The 25,915-nt window shown below is 40.9% G+C and overlaps 1 protein-coding gene across 1 annotated transcript in view; it reads right to left on the minus strand.

Annotated features, from left to right (window-relative positions):
- Positions 1-2,149: 2,149 nt before the first annotated feature.
- LOC126350217 (S-adenosyl-L-methionine-dependent tRNA 4-demethylwyosine synthase TYW1-like) overlaps positions 2,150-25,915 on the minus strand; it is a 102,565-nt gene continuing 78,799 nt past the window's right edge. Inside the window, exons 10-12 of the mRNA XM_050002498.1 lie at positions 6,199-6,366; positions 5,972-6,076; positions 2,150-2,841 (exon numbers count right to left, since the gene is read on the minus strand). Coding sequence (XP_049858455.1) covers positions 2,725-2,841; positions 5,972-6,076; positions 6,199-6,366 — 390 coding nt within the window. The 3' untranslated portion in view covers positions 2,150-2,724. The remainder of the gene's footprint in view (positions 2,842-5,971; positions 6,077-6,198; positions 6,367-25,915) is intronic.

The raw sequence follows: 25,915 nt of genomic DNA on the forward strand, positions 1-25,915 counted from the left end.
CAGTTCTGATACTCTTTTCTTTTACTATCCTATCATTGCATAAGCTCTTCTACATACTTGTAAAGACTGGTACTCTTGGAAGAAAATCTATTGTAGAGGAACTGCTAGCCATAGCATAGTTGTTTCCAGAATGACTCTCTCACTCTGCAGTGCAGAGCGCATTGTTATGAAACTTCCCGACATTAAATCTACATGTCAGACCAAGACTCAGCCTTTCAACTGCCTTAAGTGGGCAATATTCTTTTCTCAATCATTTAGTTTAAGAGTGCTGCCTATGTTGAGTCCTGATTCACAGTTTTAATAAAGTTTCTAGTGTGTATTTGCTGATACTGAGAGAATGAAGTGAAAAGTGCTAGAAAGTAAATACTGGAAACCACAAAGTACTTCTGAAGCACTAAATGTTTTCTATCAATTTCATGTGTTTTTAAAACTTATTCTTAGACTTACTTTTATATATTATGACCACTGATATCTGTGAACCTGTTTATGAGAATTTTGATCCCAGTATAATAGAAGAGTTCCATAAAATCTTTTTAACTACTTTATCACTACTTCTGTACCATCACCGCCACCGCTGCCACCACCACCACCACCACCACCACCACCACCACCACCACTCGCAATAGTCTTTCCTTATAAATATTCCTTCAAGCTTGGCACTGTATCAACTCTCTGAAACAGCATTTCTCACTGTAGATATCAGCACAGGAAGTTTTCCTTCAAGACAAAAACTCTATGAAAAGTAATTCTTTTCTGCCCGAAAGAAAAGATGAAGCGTGTCATGATCACACTACTTATAGAATTTGTGAATATTCTTCTGTCTGAAGAAGACGCGCACACAAATTTAACAGGCTGTTATTTATTCTTAGATGCAATACGAAAGCTTCACTGAACTACAGAAGAACGTACAAAACATTTTTGTCATTCTTTACTCCATGGTGATCTTCACTGCTGGTGTGATTTTGAACTAAAATTGCTGCAGTAGGCGTCCAACAAATTATGACCTCACACAGATCACATACGATACAGCAGTGCGAGTCATTAAAATAACTTTTTTCTTCTGGGCATGCGGAGTTCAAAAGGAAATGAAATCAAGTTTTAATATTCTAGTGCAACAAGCTCATAAGAGATGGAGCAGATGACTGGACTGACGTGGATGGTGGAAGAAAATCTGTATCGTTCGTTTCAAGGGGATCATCTTGGCATGCATGGAGAACATATTAAGACCTAATAACATGGGTACTAAAATTCATGTAATACTAACAAGATTTTCTTGTGAACAGGAACCATAATGTTCATAATGAAGAGGTTTTCAGTGTTTGCACTTATCTACACCAGTTATTTATGGTTCCCAAGAGCACGAGAGAAATTTTAGCATATATATTTTTCTGTCCATGCCCTTTCCTCCAGGTATCATGGAGAAAGGAAAGAGCTTGAATTCATTCCAGGTCATAAAACAAGAACTGCATTGTCACTTGTTCTGCACCTACTTTTGCAGGTGTTTAAGATTTCATTCCCAATTTTTCTTTTAGAGTTAAGTTAGCAGCTGAGGATACAATCACCACCTCCTCATAGCATCTACATCATAATGTAATGAGCAGCTCCACAGCAGTAACATTTGTACTCTTTGCTGGCAGTCTGTATTAAATTTAAACTTTTCTGGAAGTGGATGCTAGTAGGGTTTGACAGTCTTTTATGATCTTACCACGCTGAGTCAATAAAGTGATAGTATCTAATAAAAATAATCCAACATGGGCTGAGAGTGAAATGGACAATGATTTTTCATTGATGTTAATGATGCAAAATATCTGACAGCTAAACATCCACAAATGAGAAACATTTTTGTAGAATAAAAATCCGCTTCAGTTGCTAGTAAATTTTTGCATGTCCACTGTCTTCCTAGAGTCTTTCTCAGAGATTGGAATCTTTGTTCGTAACATGTATCAACATGGTAACTTATTCAATTTTATAGAGTACCTTTGCTGTTTGTTCATTTTATTTTTGTATTTACTTAAGTTGTTGTTTTTCTGCAAACACTTTCTAGGCACAAGTAACTACTGTGCCCATATTAATATACAGGTTGTTTCATTGTCCTAAACTACTGATTCTCTTATCTCCTTTTGTGTCACAGGAAATCACAGGAGGCAAATACACTTATGAATATTTATATTTGCACACACTCAAACATACAGTTGAAACATTTCATTCACCAGGGTGAGATTCTAACACAAAGTTCAGCACCTACACACAGAATTTAGCTTGTCAACAAAAATCAGCCGCATTAAATATTCATTATTTTCTTTCATAAAAAAATTTGAAACTTCATCATGGTGATTTTGGTTCTCATAAATATTAACCAATAAATAATCAAATAAATATTCCAGTGCAATACTGAATCATTTGAAGTCCATAATATGCACACAAATTTCATACCCAGTCTTTACATCTTTAAAAATACATAATTGCATTGTTTCACACATTCACTGTTTTAAGATAATCAAGAACATTTACTATTCTTTTCTCTCACTATACATCACAATATAACACATTATCTCAAAGTTACTAATAAGCAGGAACACTCACTCCAGTATGGAGCATTATTCTTCCCATTTATTAGCATTGTCTTGCTCATCCTTTGTCAGTTAAAAGGCACCTGATCACATTTAGGCAATTGTTTGTCCATTACTGTTTATCTTTGAGTGCTCTCTGTTCAAGTTTACTCTATCAGCAGCCAGATATGTCTTTCTTGACATTCTTGCGATGCCAGCGTTGTTCAATAGGATCAAAGCCTCTTTCCACAGCACCATATACTGCCCATTCAGGAGTTGGATGCATATAGTCCTGAAACAATTTTTTTTTTTTTTTTTTTTTTCAATGACACCAGCAGCTGATCAGATAAGACATAAAAGGCAAATCCATCTGAAAATTGTTTATGAAAAGAAGGGTGCATTTGTGTAATTAGCTAGTTTATGGGGTACTCAACAGTGAGGTATCAATGCCCATGTGATTAAAATGAAGAAATGTGATAAAAGAGGCAGGAAGCAATCTGGAAGAAAATTGCAGCGCGCAAACACACACGCGCACGCGCACGCGCACACACGCACGCACACACACGCACACACACGCACACGCACACGCACACGCACACGCACACGCACACGCACACGCACACGCACACGCACACGCACACGCACACGCACACACACACGCACACACACAATCATCTGTACAATCTCACTAGCTCAAATCTTGTCACACCTTGTAAGACATCATTAAAATGGTCAAATGTCCTAAAATTTTTAATGAAAACACAAAATAAGAGGAAAACTACAATAGATTCACAGGAAGATGTGACTGCTGACTAATAACTTATATTAAACATGCATGAACAAGCCACCCTAATAACAGAAAAACCCACCCAAAAACTTTAGGGAACACGTCACTGCACAAAATGTTAAAAGGACATACCACATGTATCACTAACAGTTAAAATAAGGACAATTTGATCAGCAAATGAACAGCTGCCCTTTCGTCTGAATAAAAAATACAGTCTACTAAAACATGGTGAACTGTGATCTGCATACCACATGCAGCAGACACTGGAGGGGCCTCTTGCTGAAGTAAAAATCCATGTGTTAAAGGGCTGTGTCCTACGCAAATATGAGTGGGAAGAACCACATCCCACCTCTGTGGGTGGAAGGAGGTACACCATAGCCGCGTTATGGACTTAACTAGATGCAGCTTCCTGTCTGTAATTTCCAGTCACTCTGCTGTCTGTAGATGTGAAACACTGTACCTCAATAGTGAGATGATAATATTCATTTGGATAGAACACTGAAAATATTGAATTTAATTGATGAAAGGAGAAAACATAAAAATGCAGTAAATGAAGCAAGAAAAAGGAATACAAACGTCTCAAAAATGAGATCGACAGGAAGTGCAAAATGGCTAAACAGGGATGGCTAGAGGACAAATGTAAGGATGTAGAGGCTTATCTCACTAGGGGTAAGATAGATACTGCCTACAGGAAAATTAAAGAGACCTTTGGAGAGAAGAGAACCACGTGTATGAATATCAAGAGCTCAGATGGCAACCCAGTTCTAAGCAAAGAAGGGAAGGCAGAAAGGTGGAAGGAGTATATAGAAGGTTTATACAAGGGTGATGTACTTGAGGACAATATTATGGAAATGGAAGAGGATGTAGATGAAGACGAAATGGGTGATACGATACTGCGTGAAGAGTTTGACAGAGCACTGAAAGACCTGAGTCGAAACAAGGCCCCCGGAGTAGACAACATTCCATTAGAACTACTGACGGCTTTGGGAGAGCCAGTCATGACAAAACTCTACCAGCTGGTGAGCAAGATGTATGAGACAGGAGAAATACCCTCAGACTTCAAGAAGAATATAATAATTCCAATCCCAAAGAAAGCAGGTGCTGACAGATGTGAAAATTACCGAACTATCAGTTTAATAAGCCACGGCTGCAAAATACTAACACGAATTCTTTACAGACGAATGGAAAAACTGGTAGATGCAGACCTCGGGGAGGATCAGTTTGGATTCCGTAGAAATGTTGGAACACGTGAGGCAATACTGACCTTACGACTTATCTTAGAAGAAAGATTAAGAAAAGGCAAACCTACGTTTCTAGCATTTGTAGACTTAGAGAAAGCTTTTGACAATGTTGACTGGAATACTCTTTTTCAAATTCTAAAGGTGGCAGGGGTAAAATACAGGGAGCGAAAGGCTATTTATAATTTGTACAGAAACCAGATGGCAGTAATAAGAGTCGAGGGGCATGAAAGGGAAGCAGTGGTTGGGAAAGGAGTGAGACAGGGTTGTAGCCTCTCCCCGATGTTATTCAATCTGTATATTGAGCAAGCAGTAAAGGAAACAAAAGAAAAATTTGGAGTAGGTATTAAAATTCATGGAGACGAAGTAAAAACTTTGAGGTTCGCCGATGACATTGTAATTCTGTCAGAGACGGCAAAGGACTTGGAAGAGCAGTTGAACGGAATGGACAGTGTCTTGAAAGGAGGATATAAGATGAACATTAACAAAAGCAAAACGAGGATAATGGAATGTAGTCAAATTAAATCGGGTGATGCTGAGGGAATTAGATTAGGAAATGAGACACTTAAAGTAGTAAAGGAGTTTTGCTATTTAGGAAGTAAAATAACTGATGATGGTCGAAGTAGAGAGGATATAAAATGTAGACTGGCAATGGCAAGGAAAGCGTTTCTGAAGAAGAGAAATTTGTTAACATCGAATATAGATTTATGTATCAGGAAGTCGTTTCTGAAAGTATTTGTTTGGAGTGTAGCCATGTATGGAAGTGAAACATGGACGATAACTAGTTTGGAAAGAAGAGAATAGAAGCTTTCGAAATGTGGTGCTACAGAAGAATACTGAAGATAAGGTGGATAGATCACGTAACTAATGAGGAGGTATTGAATAGGATTGGGGAGAAGAGAAGTTTGTGGCACAACTTGACTAGAAGAAGGGATCGGTTGGTAGGACATGTTTTGAGGCATCAAGGGACCACAAATTTAGCATTGGAGGGCAGCGTGGAGGGTAAAACTCGTAGAGGGAGACCGAGAGATGAGTACACTAAGCAGATTCAGAAGGATGTAGGTTGCAGTAGGTACTGGGAGATGAAGCAGCTTGCACAGGATAGAGTAGCATGGAGAGCTGCATCAAACCAGTCTCAGGACTGAAGACAACAACAACAGAACACTGAACTAACTAAAGAACATGACATGCCTCCTTGGCTGCTAGATCCGTCGTTTCATTCCCCTTAATTCCCATGTGGCTTGGCACCATCAGAATGATATAGCCTGCCGCCATCCCCCCCACCCCCACCCCTTTTGCGTGTGAATATAAGAAACATTACACTAAAATTTCCCCACATTCATTTTGAATTCTCAAGAATTCAATTGTTGAAATTTGCAACATATAAATACACTCACCAATGCAGTAAAGTTTGCTGTTCCATTTGATTCATAAAAGACATTTACCAACTGATGAAATTTTTCATAGTCTATCCATGTGTGCCAAGTACCATTCACTTTGAACTGAAACAATAGAAATGTTTAATGATCACATTAACCACCTACATCTCATCTGCGTAGTAGTAGTAGTAACAACACTAATAAAAAAATGTTATTCTCATAATTGTAGTAGCAATTGTCCTTACCTTTGTATGTGCGATGAGAACACAATTTGAATGTTCATGTTCAGCTGCAATTTCATAGTCTTTAAGGCGGTCAGCAAGTTTTTGTACAAAATTCACAACTTCTTCATGCCAAGGAACATTTTCCATTGTAAGATTACTGGCTTTTGAAGTACCACAGTAAGTTACACCCTGCAAATAAAAATAATAATAATGATGATGATGATTATTCTGCATTTCCACATGTAAAAATTAGAATCAAATGTCAGCAGAAGTACACTTGTTGTATACTAAACTTCTGCTGTAGTTATTCAATGAAAAAGAAAAAAGTGAAGCACAACCTAACAGTGCACTTAAAAATTTTATTACACATACTGTTGACCACAACCAATGAAATAGGTGATCTTTATTTTGCACTGTGGGTCAAATGATTAAAAATACAATGTCTTATGCATTGTCTGTTTACAATTACTTAGGACTACAAACAAATCCAAAAACTGTCGTAAGAAAGAATACCAAGATATTTCAGACTGTGCCACAAATGAATAAAATGGGAGCAGTAACTACAATAAGAAAACTACTACTACTATTCTATAAACCATTCAATATGAAAATTACGTCCATGTAGTACAAAAAGGACGTTAAAACAAATGAAAACATGGCAGTTGCCAAGTTCAATGTTGGGAGCGTTCCAAATTTGTCGTGTAACAACCACAAGCTGTACAGAGATAATAAACTTAAGAGTATAGCAAGTAATTAACTTTGATTCAGACCACTATCTTAACAAGAATTAAAATTAAACTTATTTTCAATAATATTATTAACAGGGAACCATTCAAAATACCAAAGCAGAGGATAAAACAACTGAATGGGAATAATATACGACAACTAGTATATTACCATCAGGAAGTAACAGATGAAGATTAGAAAGAACCGGATGCACAAAATGCCTCAAAAAATCCAAGCAGCAGCAAATCAGATTCTTTCTTGACAAAAAGAAAAGGCACCTATGGTGGAATGATTAATGTGAAGATGCTTTATGGGAAGATAAACATGGAAGAAGTTGAACTCTATTAGAGCAAACTTCTAAGAATTCAGGACTCAAAGGAAAAGACCAGACAAAACCTTCATAAATGCTGAGAGAAATTTCAAAGAACATTACTGCAGGAAAATGAACAGAACATCAAGAACAACAACATTAACCCTTTGACTACTGGGGACATGTAAACTCATCGTGGCTCGCCGTTCCCTTGGCGCGCCTGACGTGTATACACGCTGCACTGGGTCTTCCATGCAGCGCTAAGGACGTGTTTATGCGTCCCACGCCACCAGTCTTCCCACCGTTAGGGACAAGTTTAGGCGCGCTGAGTCACAGCCACCTAAGCGCCACCGTTTGTTGCTGTGTTCCCTCCCTTTATAATTCTACTTAGATTCCTGTATTTTTGTCAGTTTTCTATGTGAGAAATGTCATGTTACCATGGTTGAACAAATAAAGAAATCCTGGATACGCTCACTAAGAGCGACAGTGAGTGTGAATTATCTGACGTTGCTAATAGTGATGAGTCTTCAACAGAATCTGTAAGCTGTAGTCCTCAGCCCTTTACATCAGAGGGGAGAGCAAAAATTACAATCAGCAGCAGCTCCTCTGAACCCGAGAGGAGAAAAAAACCACCAACACACGGTTCAGAAAAGAGCACGCTTACGTGACACATTTGACTGGAAAGAAAGTGACTTCCAGCGGTTAAACCATTACATCAACACTCGAGTCCAGTACACAAAGTCAGTTAGATACTGACCCAACCATTTTTTTCATTTTTTGTGATATTTATGTCTCAAGAACTGGTTGCAATTCATTGCAGACGAAACAAATCATTTTTACGTTTACACCAGAGAAAATACTACAGAATCTGTGAATTCTTGACTGTCAAAGTGGAAAGACACTGGATTTGAGGAAATGTATTGTATTGTTTTGTTGCTGTTTGCCTTCTAATGGCAAAAGTTAAGAAGTTAAAAGTAAGTGATTATTGGTCCAGAGATACACTTTTGAACACAGCGATTTTCAGTGAAAGTATGTCCCAAGACCGTATTTGTCTACTTCTGAGAATGTTACACTTCAGTGATAAGTCTGTGAGTACTGGTGGCGACAGTCTATTTAAAATTAGGACGATTGTTGACAAAGTTCGTAAGACATTTCGTAATTCATTTCGCCCACATCACAAGCTTTGTATAGATGAAAGTCTCTTGCTGTTCAAAATATGTTTATCTATTAAGCAATTTATTCCAACCAAGCCAAGTAGATTCGGAATAAAGACATTTGTACTGTGTGACTGTCAGAGTGGGTATATTTTAGATTTTATTGTATATACAGGCGCAACTACAGATATTGGGTTTGCACAATTTAGGAAAAACGGGCGACGTAGTGGCAACTCTTATGGGACCATACTTGGAACAGGGTCATATTCTATATGTCAAAAACTGGCACTCCCGCCCGGACCTGTTCCTCTGGCTTCACAACCACTGAACAGCAGCATGTGGCACTGTTCATAAGAATAAGCGCAACATACCAAAACTGCAGAAGAAATTAAAATGAGGAGAAACTGAGTTTAGGTCCACTGACAATGTCCTTGCTATCAAGTGGTGTGATAAGAGAGAGATGTACATGTTGACCACAAGTCACACAACACAAATGGTTGAAACAGAGAAGACTGATAGAAATACTGGTGAAAAAATAAAGAAACCACAATGTATTGTAGATTACAATTCGAGTATTGGTGCAGTCGACCAATGTGACATGTTACTGAGCTCAATGGGATCAGTGTGTAAGACTGTGAAATAGTAAAAGAAATATTTTTTTTCACATTCTGGAGCTGTGCATACTAAATGCTCATGCTCTCCACTGGTCAGTAACAGGGCGAAAACTGGCACTCGCAGAGTTTCACCTTTCTCTCGTGAGGGAGATTGTAGAAAAATATGCTACAGAACGGAGAAAAGGTGCTAGGGGAAGGGGCTACGATGACGAGAATCCTCTGTGATTCACAGGGAGACATTTTCCAGCCCGTTATCATGAGTGAACATTTGCAGAAAAGTACGCTAGCGCGCAGATGCGTGGTTTGCACAAAACAGAAAGTGCGCTGGGAAACTAGATACCAATGCAAAACTTGCAACATTCCATTATGTGTTTTAACCTGCTTTGAGGCTCACCATACAAAGAAGCATTATTAATTATTGGAAACTAAATCTGAGAAAGTTACTGACGCTTCTGAATGAATTATTATTAAAAAAAATTATATACATAAATCTATTTTTAACTTCGTCAGTGCTGCTGGTCCAAAGCCCGGATCGAAAAGAAGGATGGGAAATAGATGCAACAGGTGTAAAATTATTCAAACGAAGCGTGACTTCTTCATATGTAGCAGTTTACTGGCAAATTAATGGACTTGGTGATTGAGATGGCACAATACTTGTACTGTGACAAATGTTATTACGCCGAGTACATTGCGCCAGTATAACAAAACCCATATATTAATCTGCCTACGATACATTTTAATAATTAACACGCCTTTGATCAACAAGAAAAAACATACCAAAATTAAAACTCTTCTCAGTGCGATTTTTCTTGCTACTTTGTCTCTGTTAGGCAATATTGAAAATTAAACTCATTGTTCTGGGGAGGGTGGGGGCTTAAAATTTGTTGTTCAAATGAGACTGCCTTTGAAGCATTAATAGAATATTGTATTTGAAAAAGAAATATCAAATATACCCTGTTTTAATCTTTTCATAAAAATCAACATGTTTTCAAATAATCTGTACATTGAAACTTCCTGGCAGATTATATCTGCCAGTAAGTTTCATATCAGCGTACACACTGCTGCAGAGTGAAAATCTCATTCTGCACACATCCCCCAGACTGTGACTAAGCCATGTCTCTGCAATATCCTTTCTTTCAGGAGTGTTAGTTCTGCAAGGTTCGCAGAAGAGCTTCCGTAAAGTTTGGAAGGTTGGAGACGAGGTACTGGTAGAAGTACATCTGTGAGGACGAGGCGTGAGTCGTGCTTGGGTAGCTCAGTTGGTAGAGAACTTGCCCGCGAGAGGCGAAGGTCCTGAGTTCGAGTCTCAGTCCGGCCCACAGTTTTAATCTGCCAAGAAGTTTCATATAAACGCACACTCCACTACAGAGTGAAAATCTCATCCTGGAATTTGTAGATTATTGGAAAATAGAAGGGAAATAAAAATTTCTATTCCTTATCGTTGTGCAGTCAGTCTATTGCACTCTAAATTTCATTTTCAACATACGTTCGCACTACTAGTTATGCTAACCCGAACTTTACATTGTTTTCGGGCCCAATTTTTGTGCCCAATTTCATTCCAGTTGTACAACTTGGAACGTTTTACAGAGCATATTTTTTTTTTAGCAAAATCGGAATGAAAATAACACATTTTTGATATTTTTGTAAAATCTTCAATTTTGCGCCTAATTCATTCAGTACTGAAAAGTGTTATGGAAATGAAACTTTGTAGTGAAGAACCTTGTGTTGTTAAGTTGCTACATGTCAAGTTTCACATTCATCTTAGCATTAGTTCAGGAGATGCAAAAAGCCAAACTTAAAATTTTTTTCTTTTCATTGTTATTCTTAAGAGAATGCATAAAATAGTACACAATGGACAAATTTTATTTCTTTACAAAAACTATTGCCCCAAGATATTACAGCTCGAAGTTGCCAAAAATTCACGCTGGCTCTGCGCGAGTCGTATTCAGCCGAGAAATATTCAGCACAGGGCAGTGTGGGCCAAACTGGTCCTGGCAGTGGCTCTGAGGGGCAGGCTCGCAGTGCAGGTAGATGGATTATGCCGCAAGCCACGGTGCCTCAGCACACCAAGCAGGTGGCGCACTTACAGCAGTCAAAGGGTTAAAGACAGCTGTCAAACCTTAATTTGAAGTTTTGAGGTTATTCACCACCAAGAGAGCCATAAAAACCCTCAGAAATAGACTAATATCCAAAAACTGCTCAACTGTTGTGGAGTTTCCAAAATTTACTGGGGTGGGGGTCAAAGTTGTGTAACTTTTAGAGACACTATCAACAACTCCATAACACAGAAAGGATACCAGATGTCTGGAGAAAAGCAGTCATTCAGCCATTACACAACAGAAGGGACAAAATAAACATCAACAACCAAATAGGTTTGTCTTCTATTGTAATACAATATAATCTCCAAAGCACAACAGTATAGAGTCAAGAGTCACACAGCTCAGAAACTAAGAGAGTACCAAACACAAGTCAGGAAATGACAGGCATGTACAGACAGAGATCTTCACCACCAACACCTTGATCAAAATCAAAATGATGTCGGGAGATAAGAAGGCAATCATGACGTGTTGATTTTAAGGAGGTCCATAGATGAAGACACACTTATAAATGTGCTGAAAGAGATTGGAATAGATTACAAGAAAAGAGCACTTATAAAACGCGCGCGCACACACACACACACACACACACACACACACACACACACACACACACACACACACACACACACACATAACCAACATTTAAATTGTAGGAGAATTATCTCAACCATTTGAAATCGATAGAGAAGGTGGTTTTGCACTAACAGATTTTAGAAGTGTCATGGAGAAAATAATCCAAGAATGGAAAAAGAAATTATTTGACACTACCCCAAACAGATTCAGATGTGGTTATCAAAAGACTGAGTTGAAATACAAAATGTCTCACCTGCACAAATGATCTAACATTTTTCGTATAAAATCTGGCATTCCAAACAAGCAGCAGAAGAACCAAATGATACAGAAAAGAAGACAAGACTGCAAATTTTTTTTGGAAAGAGAGAGGCAGTACTTGTACATCAATGCTACAATGAAGATAATGTATGACGGCATTAAAAGAACACAGTAGTGTGTGCCTAACATCAATGAGAAGGCAGCATATGAAGAAAGAGTCAAAGATGGAGACAACATTGCAACTATGCCAGAACATTTAAAAATCCAAATCCCTATCTTAGCCTAAAAATCAAACATTTCAGTACATGGTTAAGCCCAATCATTAATATGCAACAAACAACTACCAGCGATTGCTTCTAAGGACATTTTAAATAATCAAAACAGAAAGGGCTGCAAATAAGATTTTGACCTACCAAGCGAACAAAATGATACAAGTCCCATGGGGAAAAGTACATCAGGATCTAGAGATGTTTGGTATCAGTGAAAAAAATATGGGAACCAGAAAGAGGTCCAGAGTGGGACCTCTTTCTGGGAGTGGTGGGCCTCTGAGGACACACACACACACACACACACACACACACACACACACACACACACACTCTCTCTCTCTCTCTCTCTCTCTCTCTCTCTCTCTCTCTCTCTCTCTCTCTCTCGTGTGTGTGTGTGTGTGTGTGTGTGTGTGTGTGTGTGTGTGTGTGTGTGTGTGTGTGTGTGTGTGGGCGCGCGCGCGCATGCGCCCCGGGTGCCGACGTGCAGGCACCTCAGGTCACCCACCAACTGGCCAGTGGGGGGTGGGGGATAAATAAAAAGGCAGATAGTTTCACTACTATCTTCATATTCTTCAGTACAAAAAGAAAAGAATAAGACACTATTGCTTTAAAAACACCTCGAACTGTACTGTTACCAAATCACATTATGTGATCAGAAGTAACCAAATGAACACAAAAAAATGTACTTTCAATTCATTCACATATTCAAAATATCTGTCAGCTTATATTGCCAAACACACATTCAACACCTCTGTGTCCCCTTCATTCCCACAAACATATTCCTCATTTCAAGAGCAATGATTGTATAAGGACTGGCTGCCTGTTCTTCACAAAAGAGCTGGTATATGGACAAGGAACATCCCTACGGTAAAGCGGTACATTTTTTTTAATGAGTGTATACGCGGACAAGGAAAAAAAAATTCCCGGATTTCCCGGTTAAAAATACACTTTCTCCCAGGTGAAAACACACTTCTTCCATCTTAAGTGACAGTATATTTTCCCTCGGAACTGGCAAAAATTATCAATCCTTTGAATGGTTATCATTTTGGACATGGGCGTAGGATTTCCTGGAACTTTAGAAAACGAAATTCAGGGAAAAGGACACATTATGGAAATATCTTCGATTTGCAGCAACATGTACGCTGCGTATTTTCTTATTACGAAGGTATACATTAGAATTCCACCAAACACCGCATGTTACTTTCCGAATCACTGAAATCTAGATTGTGGTGCGCTTTTGTAAGCCAGTTGTAGCTCATGTCACGTGATCTCACCAGCTGATGACAGTGAATATTCAGAACATAGGACGTGTGATTTAGTCAGCCAATAGCAACATCACTCTTAAGTAGCGGTAACACACAAGTTAATGGTTTAAATTAATATACACAGTGTTGCTACATGAAAAGCAAAGCTTTCACATATAATATTGGTCTCCATATAATGTTGATTTTTTTGCGCATGTTACAATTTAAGATATATCACACAAATGTGCCAGTAAAATTTTTAATAATGACATAAATGTTCGATCTTCAGGGTTCGAAATTCTTCTAAATGGCTCGTCATCAAAGAGTTCATTTTTAAATGAGAGACAAACGCTCATGTGATTTAAGAAATTCATAGTACATTCTCGGAATAGACCAACTTATGTTAAAGGATATTTACTTTGAAATTAATGCTTTTCAAACCAGCATTTGCAATATTTTTCCGCGTCCTGTTAGAAACAGGTTCGTTTCAGCAGTTGCCAGAGAGTGCCAGGTGACAGGCAACACCGCACTTGCACAGCTACCATGACGTAGAAAGCCCGTATATACGTACATGTAAAACATTAAAAGATCTTACATTAGGTTGTAAAAGCAGCAAGACATCACAGGGTACTCCAAGAGCATCAGAATTTCGTGAACCATACTAAAATGTGCATGTTTAAACTGCAACTTAAAGTACACATTCGTATGTCCAAATTCCCAATGAAGTAGACCTCGACCTGATATTAAGCTTTTCAGTATGGTTTTCAGGGTGAAAATTTTCTTGGAGCACCAGTACTGTAATACATCATGTTTGGTTCTTTATTATGGCATAATGCCATACGTGCCAGAAGATGAAAACATGCACCTGAAACGCAGCGAACAATCGAAACTAGCCAGTACTGTGGAACTAAAAATTTCGTTTCAAATACATTGAATGTCTCTGCGAAAAAGGTTAATGAAAGCCAAAGTTCTTCAGCAAACAGAAAAAAATAACTTCATTGTTTTGCAAGGCGATTAATGCTGGACTGTCAAAGGTGGAAATAAAATAAAATCTGAAACAAATAACATATTTTAGCCTTCCGTAATTATGTGAATGTATTTTAATTCACTTGATACGTCCTGGCCACAGATATCTGTTTTGTTTTCATTTCCGTGAGAGTAACGAAGGGGAAATAGCAAGATCACTAAATGTAAATACAGGTCAGGTGGAGACTACACACAACAACTCAGGCTACTCTGCGCATCAGCCCCGGATCTACAATATTTGTGAACCAGGTCAATACTAAAAAAAATCGAATTTTCAAAAATGTGTGTGCATCTTGTAGGGCACATCATTCTGAAAAGTTTGAAACATAAAACATGTGTTCGAGAAACTGTAAGACATGTTATTTGGTCTTAAGTGCAGTGCAATGCCTCTTCATGCAGCATTCTTCTATCACGGTATTTCGCTCTCTGGAATTGAAACGCATATATTTTGTAATGGATGGCATCAACTACACTCCTGGAAATGGAAAAAAGAACACATTGACACCGGTGTGTCAGACCCACCATACTTGCTCCGGACACTGCGAGAGGGCTGTACAAGCAATGATCACACGCACGGCACAGCGGACACACCAGGAACCGCGGTGTTGGCCGTCGAATGGCGCTAGCTGCGCAGCATTTGTGCACCGCCGCCGTCAGTGTCAGCCAGTTTGCCGTGGCATACGGAGCTCCATCGCAGTCTTTAACACTGGTAGCATGCCGCGACAGCGTGGACGTGAACCGTATGTGCAGTTGACGGACTTTTAGCGAGGGCGTATAGTGGGCATGCGGGAGGCCGGGTGGACGAACCGCCGAATTGCTCAACACGTGGGGCGTGAGGTCTCCACAGTACATCGATGTTGTTGCCAGTGGTCGGCGGAAGGTGCACGTGCCCGTCGACCTGGGACCGGACCGCAGCGACGCACGGATGCACGCCAAGACCGTAGGATCCTACGCAGTGCCGTAGGGGACCGCACCGCCACTTCCCAGCAAATTAGGGACACTGTTGCTCCTGGGGTATCGGCGAGGACCATTCGCAACCGTCTCCATGAAGCTGGGCTACGGTCCCACACACCGTTAGGCCGTCTTCCGCTCACGCCCCAACATCGTGCAGCCCGCCTCCAGTGGTGTCGCGACAGGCGTGAATGGAGACGTGTCGCCTTCAGCGATGAGAGTCGCTTCTGCCTTGGTGCCAATGATGGTCGTATGCGTGTTTGGCGCCGTGCAGGTGAGCGCCACAATCAGGACTGCATACGACCGAGGCACACAGGGCCAACACCTGGCATCATGGTGTGGGGAGCGATCTCCTACACTGGCCGTACACCTCTGGTGATCGTCGAGGGGACACTGAATAGTGCATGGTACATCCAAACCGTCATCGAACCCATCGTTCTACCATTCCTAGACCGGCAAGGGAACTTGCTGTTCCAACAGGACAATGCACGTCCGCATGTATCCCGTGCCACCAAACGTGCTCTAGAAGGTGTAAGTCAACTACCCTGGCCCGCAAGATCTCCGGATCTGTCCCCCATTGAGCATGTTTGGGACTGGATGAAGCGTCGTCTCACGCGGTCTGCACTTCCAGCACGAATGCTGGTCCAACTGAGGCGCCAGGTGGAAATGGCATGGCAAGCCATTCCACAGGACTACATTCAGCATCTCTACGATCGTCTCCATGGGAGAATAGCAGCCTGCATTGCTGTGAAAGGTGGATATACACTGTACTAGTGCCGACATTGTGCATGCTCTGTTGCCTGTGTCTATGTGCCTGTGGTTCTGTCAGTGTGATCATGTGATGTATCTGACCCCAGGAATGTGTCAATAAAGTTTCCCCTTCCTGGGACAATGAATTCACGGTGTTCTTATTTCAATTTCCAGGAGTGTATATTCAGGACAGTGGAAATTGAAATGTTCTGTGGTGCCTCTCCTGTTCCCAGTGTGCTGGTTTGACAGCCTGCCCCTCTTTTTAACTCACCATTAATAGTGGATGGGATTATTTGTAATTGGGAGAACAAGAACTCTTCAGAAAATTTGCACTCTATTGTCTATTAGCTAATAACTTGCTGTTTTGTGTGACATAAAATTAAATATAGGATACATAAAACCAATATAGACAAGAGACAAGCAAAAAAGTACACATTTCTTCAATCCTTACCTCCTAGCATTTTTTTTCTCTCTAATCTTTTCACAGCTTTATATGGTGTGCTTTCCTTTCTGTGCTAGAATCTATTACCTCACCAAAGTTCGTCAAACATTTTGCTACATGAAAAATCGAAATTTCGCTATCTAATACCGAAAAAGCTGTTAATGCAAATAACACCCAAGACTGGTGTGGTTTCTTGATCTGAATAAATCTATTTTGTCACTGTATGCTAGATAAAACAAAATAGGCCTTTCTAATATTGCAGCAATTTTGTAACATACACCAAATAAGTGAGACTGTTTTGGCACAAATGGTTATTTTTATAACACGACAGAATATAATTCATGAAGTACCAATATCAAATGCCTACTTCAAGCAAAAAGTTTTACGTTAGGAAATTGTTTCACGTTTTATTCATAAACCCCAGTTTCTCAAGCATGAGACTGAATAGTAATATTACAAAATTTTCATACACATTTGGAATCGTCTTATTCTCCCGTAATGATGTCCCAGTTTCTTCTGCTTCCTCATTGTAACAATCTTGTCATAATCATGCCATTGTCAAAATTTGTTCGCTGATTAGCTTCACTAAACCGGCCAGAATCACCAGTTTAGTTACCCTGCGATTATTCTGCAGCTAGGTGTTGTTACATATTCGTACAAAACGTTTTCTGCGTTGCTTCCAAAATAGGACTTAAGCGTCTGCTAGCCGGGGACTGTACAACTGGTCCTTACTAGTGTAGCGATCGGGCCAAAAATTTTCTGTCAAAATTTCATTTTCTTGGGCACAACAAGAAGATAATACGTAATCCTTCTCACTTGTTTTTTCTGTAATCGTTTATTTCCATTCTGGTAGAATGAATCTATGGATTTCGCTAGTAATTGTAACAACGCTAATCATTCAGAAACCCAATCAACTGCATAATACAACAGTGATTGGCATTCATCTGTTCGGCTTTACTCCGCTCAGCTCGTATAGCCACATCCCCTTTTGCCTGCAGAAAGTTTATTTCTAGATGCGACGAGGATTCTGCTGACAGAGACAACAAGTACAGTATACATGCATTCAAAAATCAACTAATGATTCATTCAGAAATGAACTTAAAATGTGTTTAAATGTTCAAAAACCAACAGGGACGCGGTTCAAAATCATATAAACGATCGATAGATCAACGTGCGCTGGATGCTAAGCGCTTTGTGAAACAAATTTTTCTTCCTCTAGAATATAAATTTGGCGCCCCCTTTTCCCAGTAGCATCTACCTGCTTGTTGCGACTGCTTGCACAGCCAACAGCCACATTCCTGTAGCCAGAAGGGGAAGAATCTACTACTCAAACGCAAAGAGTTTGCCTTTACAAATGTCTGCTTGTGTCTGTATGTGCGGATGGATGAGTGTGCACGCGCCTGAGTGTATACCTGTCCTTTTTTCCTCCTAAGGCAAGTCTTTCTGCTCCCAGAATTGGAATGACTGCTTACCCTCTCCCTCCCTCTTTCATGATGAAGCAACAGTGGGTTGTGAAAGTTTGACTTTTGTGTGTATCTTTGTGTATCTATAACCTGCCAGCACTTTCGTTTGGTAAGTCACATCATCTTTGTTTTGAGATATATTTTTCCCACGTGGGATAATTCCCTCTATAAAAGTGTTGGCTTGTTGATAGACACACAAACAAACACAAACACACACACACATAATTCAAGCTTTTGCAACCAACGGTTGCTTCATCAGGAAAGAGGGAAGGAGAGGGAAAGACTAAAGGATGTGGGTTTTAAGGGAGAGGGTAAGGAGTCATTCCAAACCCAGGAGCGGAAAGACTTACCTTAGGGGGGGGGGGGGGGGGGGGAAGGACACACACACACACACACACACACACACACACACACACACACACACACACACACACACACAGACGAAGATGATGTTGAGTGACAGGTGAGGTATGAGTAGCGGCAACTTGAAATTAGCGGAGGTTGAGGTGTGCTCGGTAAGAGGAAGAGAGGATATACTGAAGGGCAAGTTCCCGTCTCCGGAGTTCTGACAGGTTGGTGTTAGTGGGAAGTATCCAGATAACCCGGACGGTGTAACACAGTGCCAAGATGTGCTGGCCATGCACCAAGGCATGTTTAGCCACAGGGTGATCCTCATTACCAACAAACACTGTCTGCCTGTGTCCATTCATGCGAATGGACAGTTTGTTGCTGGTCGTTCCCACATAGAAAGCTTCACAGTATAGGCAGGTCAGATTGTAAATCACGTGGGTGCTTTCACACGTGGCTCTGCCTTTGATCGTGTACACCTTCTGGGTTACAGGACTGGAGTAGGTGGTCGTGGGAGGGTGCATGGGATGGGTTTTACACCGGGGGCAGTTACAAGGCTAGGAGCCAGAGGGTAGGGAATGTGGTTTGGGGATTTCATAGGGATGAACCAAGAGGTTACCACTCTTGGTGGCGTGAGGAGGATTTCATGAAGGATGGATCTCATTTCAGGGCAGGATTTTACGAAGTCGTATCCCTGCTAGAGAGCCACATTCAGAGTCTGATCCAGTCCCGGAAAGTATCCTGTCACAAGTGGGGCACTTTTGGGGTTCTTCTGTGGGAGGTTCTGGGTTTGAGAGGATGAGGAAGTGGCTCTGGTAATCTGCTTCTGTACCAGGTCGGGAGGGTAGTTGCGGGATGCAAAAGCTGTTTTCAGGTTGTTGATGTAATGGTTCAGGGAATCCGGACTGGAGCACATTTGTTTGCCACGAAGAACTAGGCTGTAGGGAAGGGGCCGTTTATGTGGAATGGGTGGCAGCTGTAATAATGGAGGTACTGTTGCTTGTTGGTGGGTTTGATGTGGACAGAGGAGTGAAGCTGGCCATTGGACAGATGGAGGTGAACGTCAAGGAAAGTGGCATGGGATTTGAAGTTGGACCAGGGGAATCTGATGGAACCAAAGGAGTTGAGGTTGGAGAGGAAATTCTGGAGTTCTTCACTGTGAGTCCAGATCATGAAGATGTCATCAATAAATCTGTACCAAACTTTGGGTTGGCAGCCTTGGGTAACCAAGAAGGCTTTCTCTAAGCGACCCATAAATAGGTTGGCATACGAGGGGGCCATCCTGGTACCCATGGCTGTTCCCTTTAATTGTCGGTATGTCTGGCCTTCAAAAGTGAAGTAGTTGTGGGTCAAGATGAAGCTGGCTAAGGTAATGAGGAAAGAGGTTTCTGGTAGGGTGGCGGGTGATCGGCGTGAAAGGAAGTGCTCCATCTCAGTGAGGCCCTGGATGTGCGGTATATTTGTGTATAAGGAAGTGGTATCAATGGTTACAAGGATGGTTTTTGGGGGTAACAGATTGGGTAAGGATTCCAGGCGTTCGAGAAAGTGATTGGTGTCTTTGATGAAGGATGGGAGACTGCATGTAATGGGTTGATGGTGTTGATCTACATAGGCAGAGATACGTTCTGTGGGAGCTTGGTAACCAGCTACAATGGGGCGGCTGGGATGATTGGGTTTGTGAATTTTAGGAAGAAGGTAGAAGGTAGGGGTGCGAGGTGTCAGTGGGGTCAGGAGGTTGATGGAGTCAGGTGAAAGGTTTTGTAGGGGGCCTAAGGTTCTGAGGATTCCTTGAAGCTCCGCCTGGACATCAGGAATGGGATTACCTTGGCAAACTTTGTATGTGGTGTTGTCTGAAAGCTGACGCAGTTCCTCAGCCACATACTCTCGACTATCAAGTGCCACGGTCGTGGAACCCTTGTCTGCCGGAAGAATGACGATGGATCGGTCAGCCTTCAGATCACGGACAAGATTGAGAGGCAAGGCTGGAAGTGAGAAATTCCTGGAAGGTTTGGAGAGGGTGATTTTTGAGGAAGAGGAGGTGGGTCCCGCTGTGACGGAGGACAGAACTGTTCCAGGCAGGGTTCAATTTGGATGGTGTCTTGGGAAGTTGGATCATTAGGAGTAGGATTAGGATCATTTTTCTTCGTGGCAAAGTGATCTTTCCAGCAGAAAGTATGAGTGTAAGACAGTAAATCTTGGACAAGGGCAGTTTGGTACACAACCACCTAACCTTTATGCACAACTGTCCAGGTTATCTGGATACTTCCCACTAACACCAACCTGTCAGAACTCTGGAGATGGGAACTTGCCCTTCAGTATATCCTCTCTTCTCGTTATCCGCCAGGCTTCAACCTCCGCAAATTTTAAGTTGCCGCCACTCATACCTCACCTGTCTTTCAACAACATCTTTGCCTCTGTACTTCCGCCTCGACTGACATCTTTGCCTCTGTACTTCCGCCTCAACTGACATCTCTGCCCAAACTCTGCCTTTGCCTGCTTGTGTGTGTGTGTGTGTGTGTGTGTGTGTGTAACTGTCCTTTTTTCCCCGTAAGGTAAGTCATTCTGCTCCCGTGATTGGAATGACTCCTTACCCCCTCCCTTAAAACCCACATCCTTTCATCTTTCCCTCTCCTTCCCTCTTTCCTGAAGAGGCAACCGTTGGTTGTGAAAGCTTGAATTCTGTGTGTATGTTTGTGTATCTATCGACCTGCCAGCGCTTTTGTTTGGTAAGTCACATCAACTTTGTAGTACATAACCTAAGTTCCATGAGGCTTTCCCTGGGTGGTGGTGATATTCAGAGAGAAGACACAACACTACTTTACACAATATATAAATGACGTAGCAGATAATGCAAGTTCCACGAATTTAAAAAGAAGTAGCAACACTAGAAAGTTTAACAAAATGCAGAAAGACATGCAGAGGATCAACACATGGTGCAGGGAATGATAGCTGACCCTCAACATAAACAAATCTATCAAATTGCTAATACTTAAGACAGAAAGACTCTTTCCACAATTTCAGAACAATTACCGCAAGCTGTTACTTCCATAAGATATCTATGAGCACACATATGGAGTGATTTGGAGTGGAATGACCACATAAAATTAACCATGAGTAAGACAGATGCCACACAGATTCATTGGAAGAATCCTCAGGAAATGCAGTCCATCAACAAAGGAAGTTAACTTACAAAACATTCATTCGACTAATACATGAATACTGCTCATCAGTGTGCGATCCATACCAGATAGGATTGATAGAGGAAACAGAAGCTCCAAAGAACAGCCGCTCATTTCATTATAGGTTAATTTAGTAAGCATGAAAGAGTCACAAAGACGACCAACCAACTCCGGTGTCAGATGCTGCACAAGAGGCATTCTGCACCACACTATGTTTTACTGTTAAAGTTCCAATAGTGTGCATTTGTAGGCAAGTCAAAACATGCATTTCTCCCTATTACATAGGTCTCACAAAAAGACCACGAAAGTAAAATTAGAGATTTTAGCTCGTACAGAGGATTACCACCAATCTTTCTTCCTGCAAACTATTAGCAACAATGTAGAGAAGTGGTAGTGACAGTTATATACAAAGTACCCTCTGCCACACATCACAAAGTTGCTTGCAGAGCATAGGTGTAAATGTAGATCCCTCCTATACCTACCAATTTTGATACGGAAAAAGCCAGATGCTTTTGTTATTATACCAGTGGCACTTCAGTAAACAGTGTTTGCATTGTGGCAATGTAAGCATCATTTGTGATAGTCACTTTCATCGATTTCTGGAAAATAATGGGTGGTTTCCTCAAAAACATAAGGATATTAAACCCAAATATCTTTGAGTCTTTCATTTTAGGCTGTACACAAGCAACCTGCCAAATATGAGCCACATCTGTTGGTCATATCTAGGGCCTTCCCCTTGTCAGTGTAGTCACTGTGGAGACACACAAATTATGTATTATATTTTGTTGTTCAGTACGACTTACTCAGTAGTTATGCACTGCCGTCAAACCATTATGAGACGAGAAGTATCATGAATCTTAATTGAATGAAGGTCTTCCCACTATTCCAAAATCATACGATACCGTTACACATACCACGTGAGTCAACACCAAGCACTTGTAAGCGGCCAGTTTGCACAAAAAACCATTATTGCATCTACTACCTTGAAGAGTGCATTCTAGTAACAAATATTGACGCAAAGCGACATTCTTTGATTATGGTAGTCACAATATTGCCAGCTTGTCGGCACTGAACAATGAATTTATAACTGAGTCATTCTCCCACTGAACTATTCACAATCAACACAGGAAAGGGGGGAACGAAAGTTGTATACAAATTATCCTCCACCATACACCACAAGGTTGCTTGCGGAGTACAGACGAAGATGTAGAAATTTCTGAGCTTCACATATGTACTTTTTTGCCATGTCATATTGAAAATGCGCCTCTGCCCAAAGATGTCTTTCTTGGGTTGTACATGAATACTCTCTTATTTTTTTTTTAGATGCCTGGAAATACTGGAGGTATCAATGATAATGGACTATTTCGTCAATTAACCACATTACTGTAGCAAGTATCTGACATGGAAGATATAAAAACTAACAGATACTTTTAATATGTAGCGTAGTGGAAATCGATCACAATAAACTTGACCAGAGACAGTACTAGGTACTAGAACTGTAAACAAAATAAGACATTGTGCTACAAGATGCATCATGGCACGGAAAAGTCTAGTTCTGAACTATTATATGTATCCACCATTTGTCTGAACTACTCTCTTCCAGTCTACACTATAGTTATACTGCAGTGGTGACAATTCACTCATCCTCACCTGCAGTGAACTTTGTGGTTGGACTGGTAATAGGAAGGTGAAGAAGGGCCAATAGCTGTAACATACTCGCCCCCCCCCCCCCCCCTTTTTTTTCTTCTTCTAACAAATACAGGTCTAACAAGGGGAAAGTTGGTAGGTCCCTTGAGTACAACCTAAAATGAAAGAAAGATATTTTCATTCAGCACCTTCCCACTTTTGAGAAACCCACCCTTCAAATTCATGATGTACAATCAACTCAAAATGGAGGATTGACAAATAAATTAAAATTGAGCATTTTTTGTCATATATTGGGTACGCAAATGCATATTTTCCTAGAAAGGAGCTTTTATGATTGCCACTTATGTACCCATAATGTAAACACTGTTCAAAGAAAGCACCACTGGCATAGTGACCAAGGCATCTGGCTGTGTTCGACTGCCAAATGCTTTCTGCAGTCCCCATCCCCGCATTAAACTTGCACAACCAGATAGACACAAAAATGATTCACAGCATAATTCATAATCAGCATTCAGCACTAATTTTTCAGGTGATGTTGTTATATGCAAGGCACTCATCAAAATTCCCAAAAAAAAGAAATATTTTAAAATGTAAATCAAGTCTGTTTTCCACAAATCTTTGGAAGAAACTATTTACTTGTGTGAAGACTGAATTCATTATATGTTCTTCGTGCTGCGAGTATATTTGCTTTCAATTTTTGTATGACAAGTACCATCCATTTCTTTGTTCAAATGACAGTGGGGGGGATATGTAACAGAGTGCGTGAATGTGACCTTGCAAAGTGGCTCACATTAAAATTTTAATTCTTTATTAATCGAAGTTGTTTGAGAAATTTATTTACGTATCTCCTTACTATTCCTTCTTGATTTATTTACCTTCCCAATCCTTTTACTCCTAGCTATTTCAATATGAACTACACATAAAAAAGGCTTGCAGAAAGCATTTGGGAACCTGGCACAGATTCTCTGTCCCTCAGCCACACACTCATCTCCACACCAGTAGCGCTTTTGCCAGACAGCGTTTACTTTGTGTGTACATAAGTAGCAGTCGTAAAAGTTTCTGTGCTCAATTTCAAGAAAATATTATTGTAGACTTGTCATGTGATGATATATACGCTCTATTTTCAATTATGTATTGATCCCGTCAAAATTTAGTCAATTGCACGCTGTGACCTTTAGGTACATCATACAAATACCATTTATTTTTCCCTTTATGAAACTAGCTACTACCAAAAATATTGTTATGTTACCGATAACTGAAATTGCTTTCACTTTAATGCAATGATGCATCATAGGCTAGACAGTCTTCAAAGTTTGTGATGGTGGGGTAGGAGGATAGTTGGTTAGTTGGTTTAAAAGTGCGGGGAGGGGGGAGAGAGGAGAGAGGAAGAGAAGGAGGATGAGGAGGAGGAGGAGGAGGAGGAGGAGAAAGGGACAAGATTGCGAGGTCATTGGTCCCCCGTTCCCAGCAGAACAATTACCCAAGGGACAGAAGAAAACAAAGAAGACGTGCAGGACAATAACAGGAGAAAGGAAGAACAAGAAGAATGACAGAAGGACAACAAACACTACAATGGACAAAGCAGGACAAGAAAACCACAGACACATGCAAGAAACAGGGAGGAGAGATTAAAAACAAAAAAGCAGATTACCATGGCTGGCTGACCATAAGAATAAAAGAGGACAAGCCAGCCACTCGGCAACACATTAAAACCTCCACTCTAAAAAGCACTGTGGTGAAAGACACAGAGGGACAAAGGACATACGCTAAAACTCAAATCAAATGATAAAACCATCTCTCACCAATAAAACGTAAAAACTAAAGCTGCTGTTGAGGCATTGTCACCCAACACTGAAGGCAGGGTGCTGGGAAAGTTAAAAGTCCGCCGCAGAGCGGCTAAAAGTGGGCAGCCCAGCAAGAGGTGGGCAACTGTCATTTGGGAGCCACAGCGACACTGAGGTGGGTCCTCGCAACGGAGGAGGTAACCATGTGTGAGCCACATATGGCCAATGCAGAGCTGACAAAAGACAACTGATTCCCTGCAAGAAGCCCGCAGGAATGACTTCCACACATTCACAGTCTCCTTAACGACACACAGTTTGTTGTGCATACTGTTATACCACTCCGTCTCCCAAAGCCCAAAAACCTTGCAGCCTAAGACAGAATGCAGGTCAGTTTCAAAGAGGCCCATCTTCAAGAGTGGTTTCCGTGTAGACTGTTTGGTCAGCCTGTCAGTAATTACGTTGCCTGGGATTCCGATATGTTCTAGGGTCCACACAAATACCACTCCATGACTTCCAGGGCAGAGAGGTACTGCTGGATGTTCGTTACCAAAGGACTAGCACTGGTCAGTAGCTTGTAAGCTGCTCAGGTAGTCAGAATAGAAGGAATGACTGACCAGAACAGGAAAGGATGTACTGAAGTGCACGAGATATGGCCAAAAGCTCTGCAGTGAATACACTGCAACCAGCGGGCAAGGAATATTGTTCAATATGGCCTCTGTGGACATAGGCGAAGCCAACATTACCATCAGCCATCGAGCCATTGGTGTAAACAACTTTAGAGCCCAGGAACACATCAGGAATAGAGAGGAAGTGACAGTGGAGAATGGCAGGGTTAACAGAGTCCTTAGGTCCATGCAAAAGGTCCAGACGAAACTTCAGTCGAGGTGTACACCGTGTAGGT

Source organism: Schistocerca gregaria, chromosome 1 (genome assembly GCF_023897955.1).
Source record: "Schistocerca gregaria isolate iqSchGreg1 chromosome 1, iqSchGreg1.2, whole genome shotgun sequence".
Taxonomy (NCBI): domain Eukaryota; kingdom Metazoa; phylum Arthropoda; class Insecta; order Orthoptera; family Acrididae; genus Schistocerca; species Schistocerca gregaria.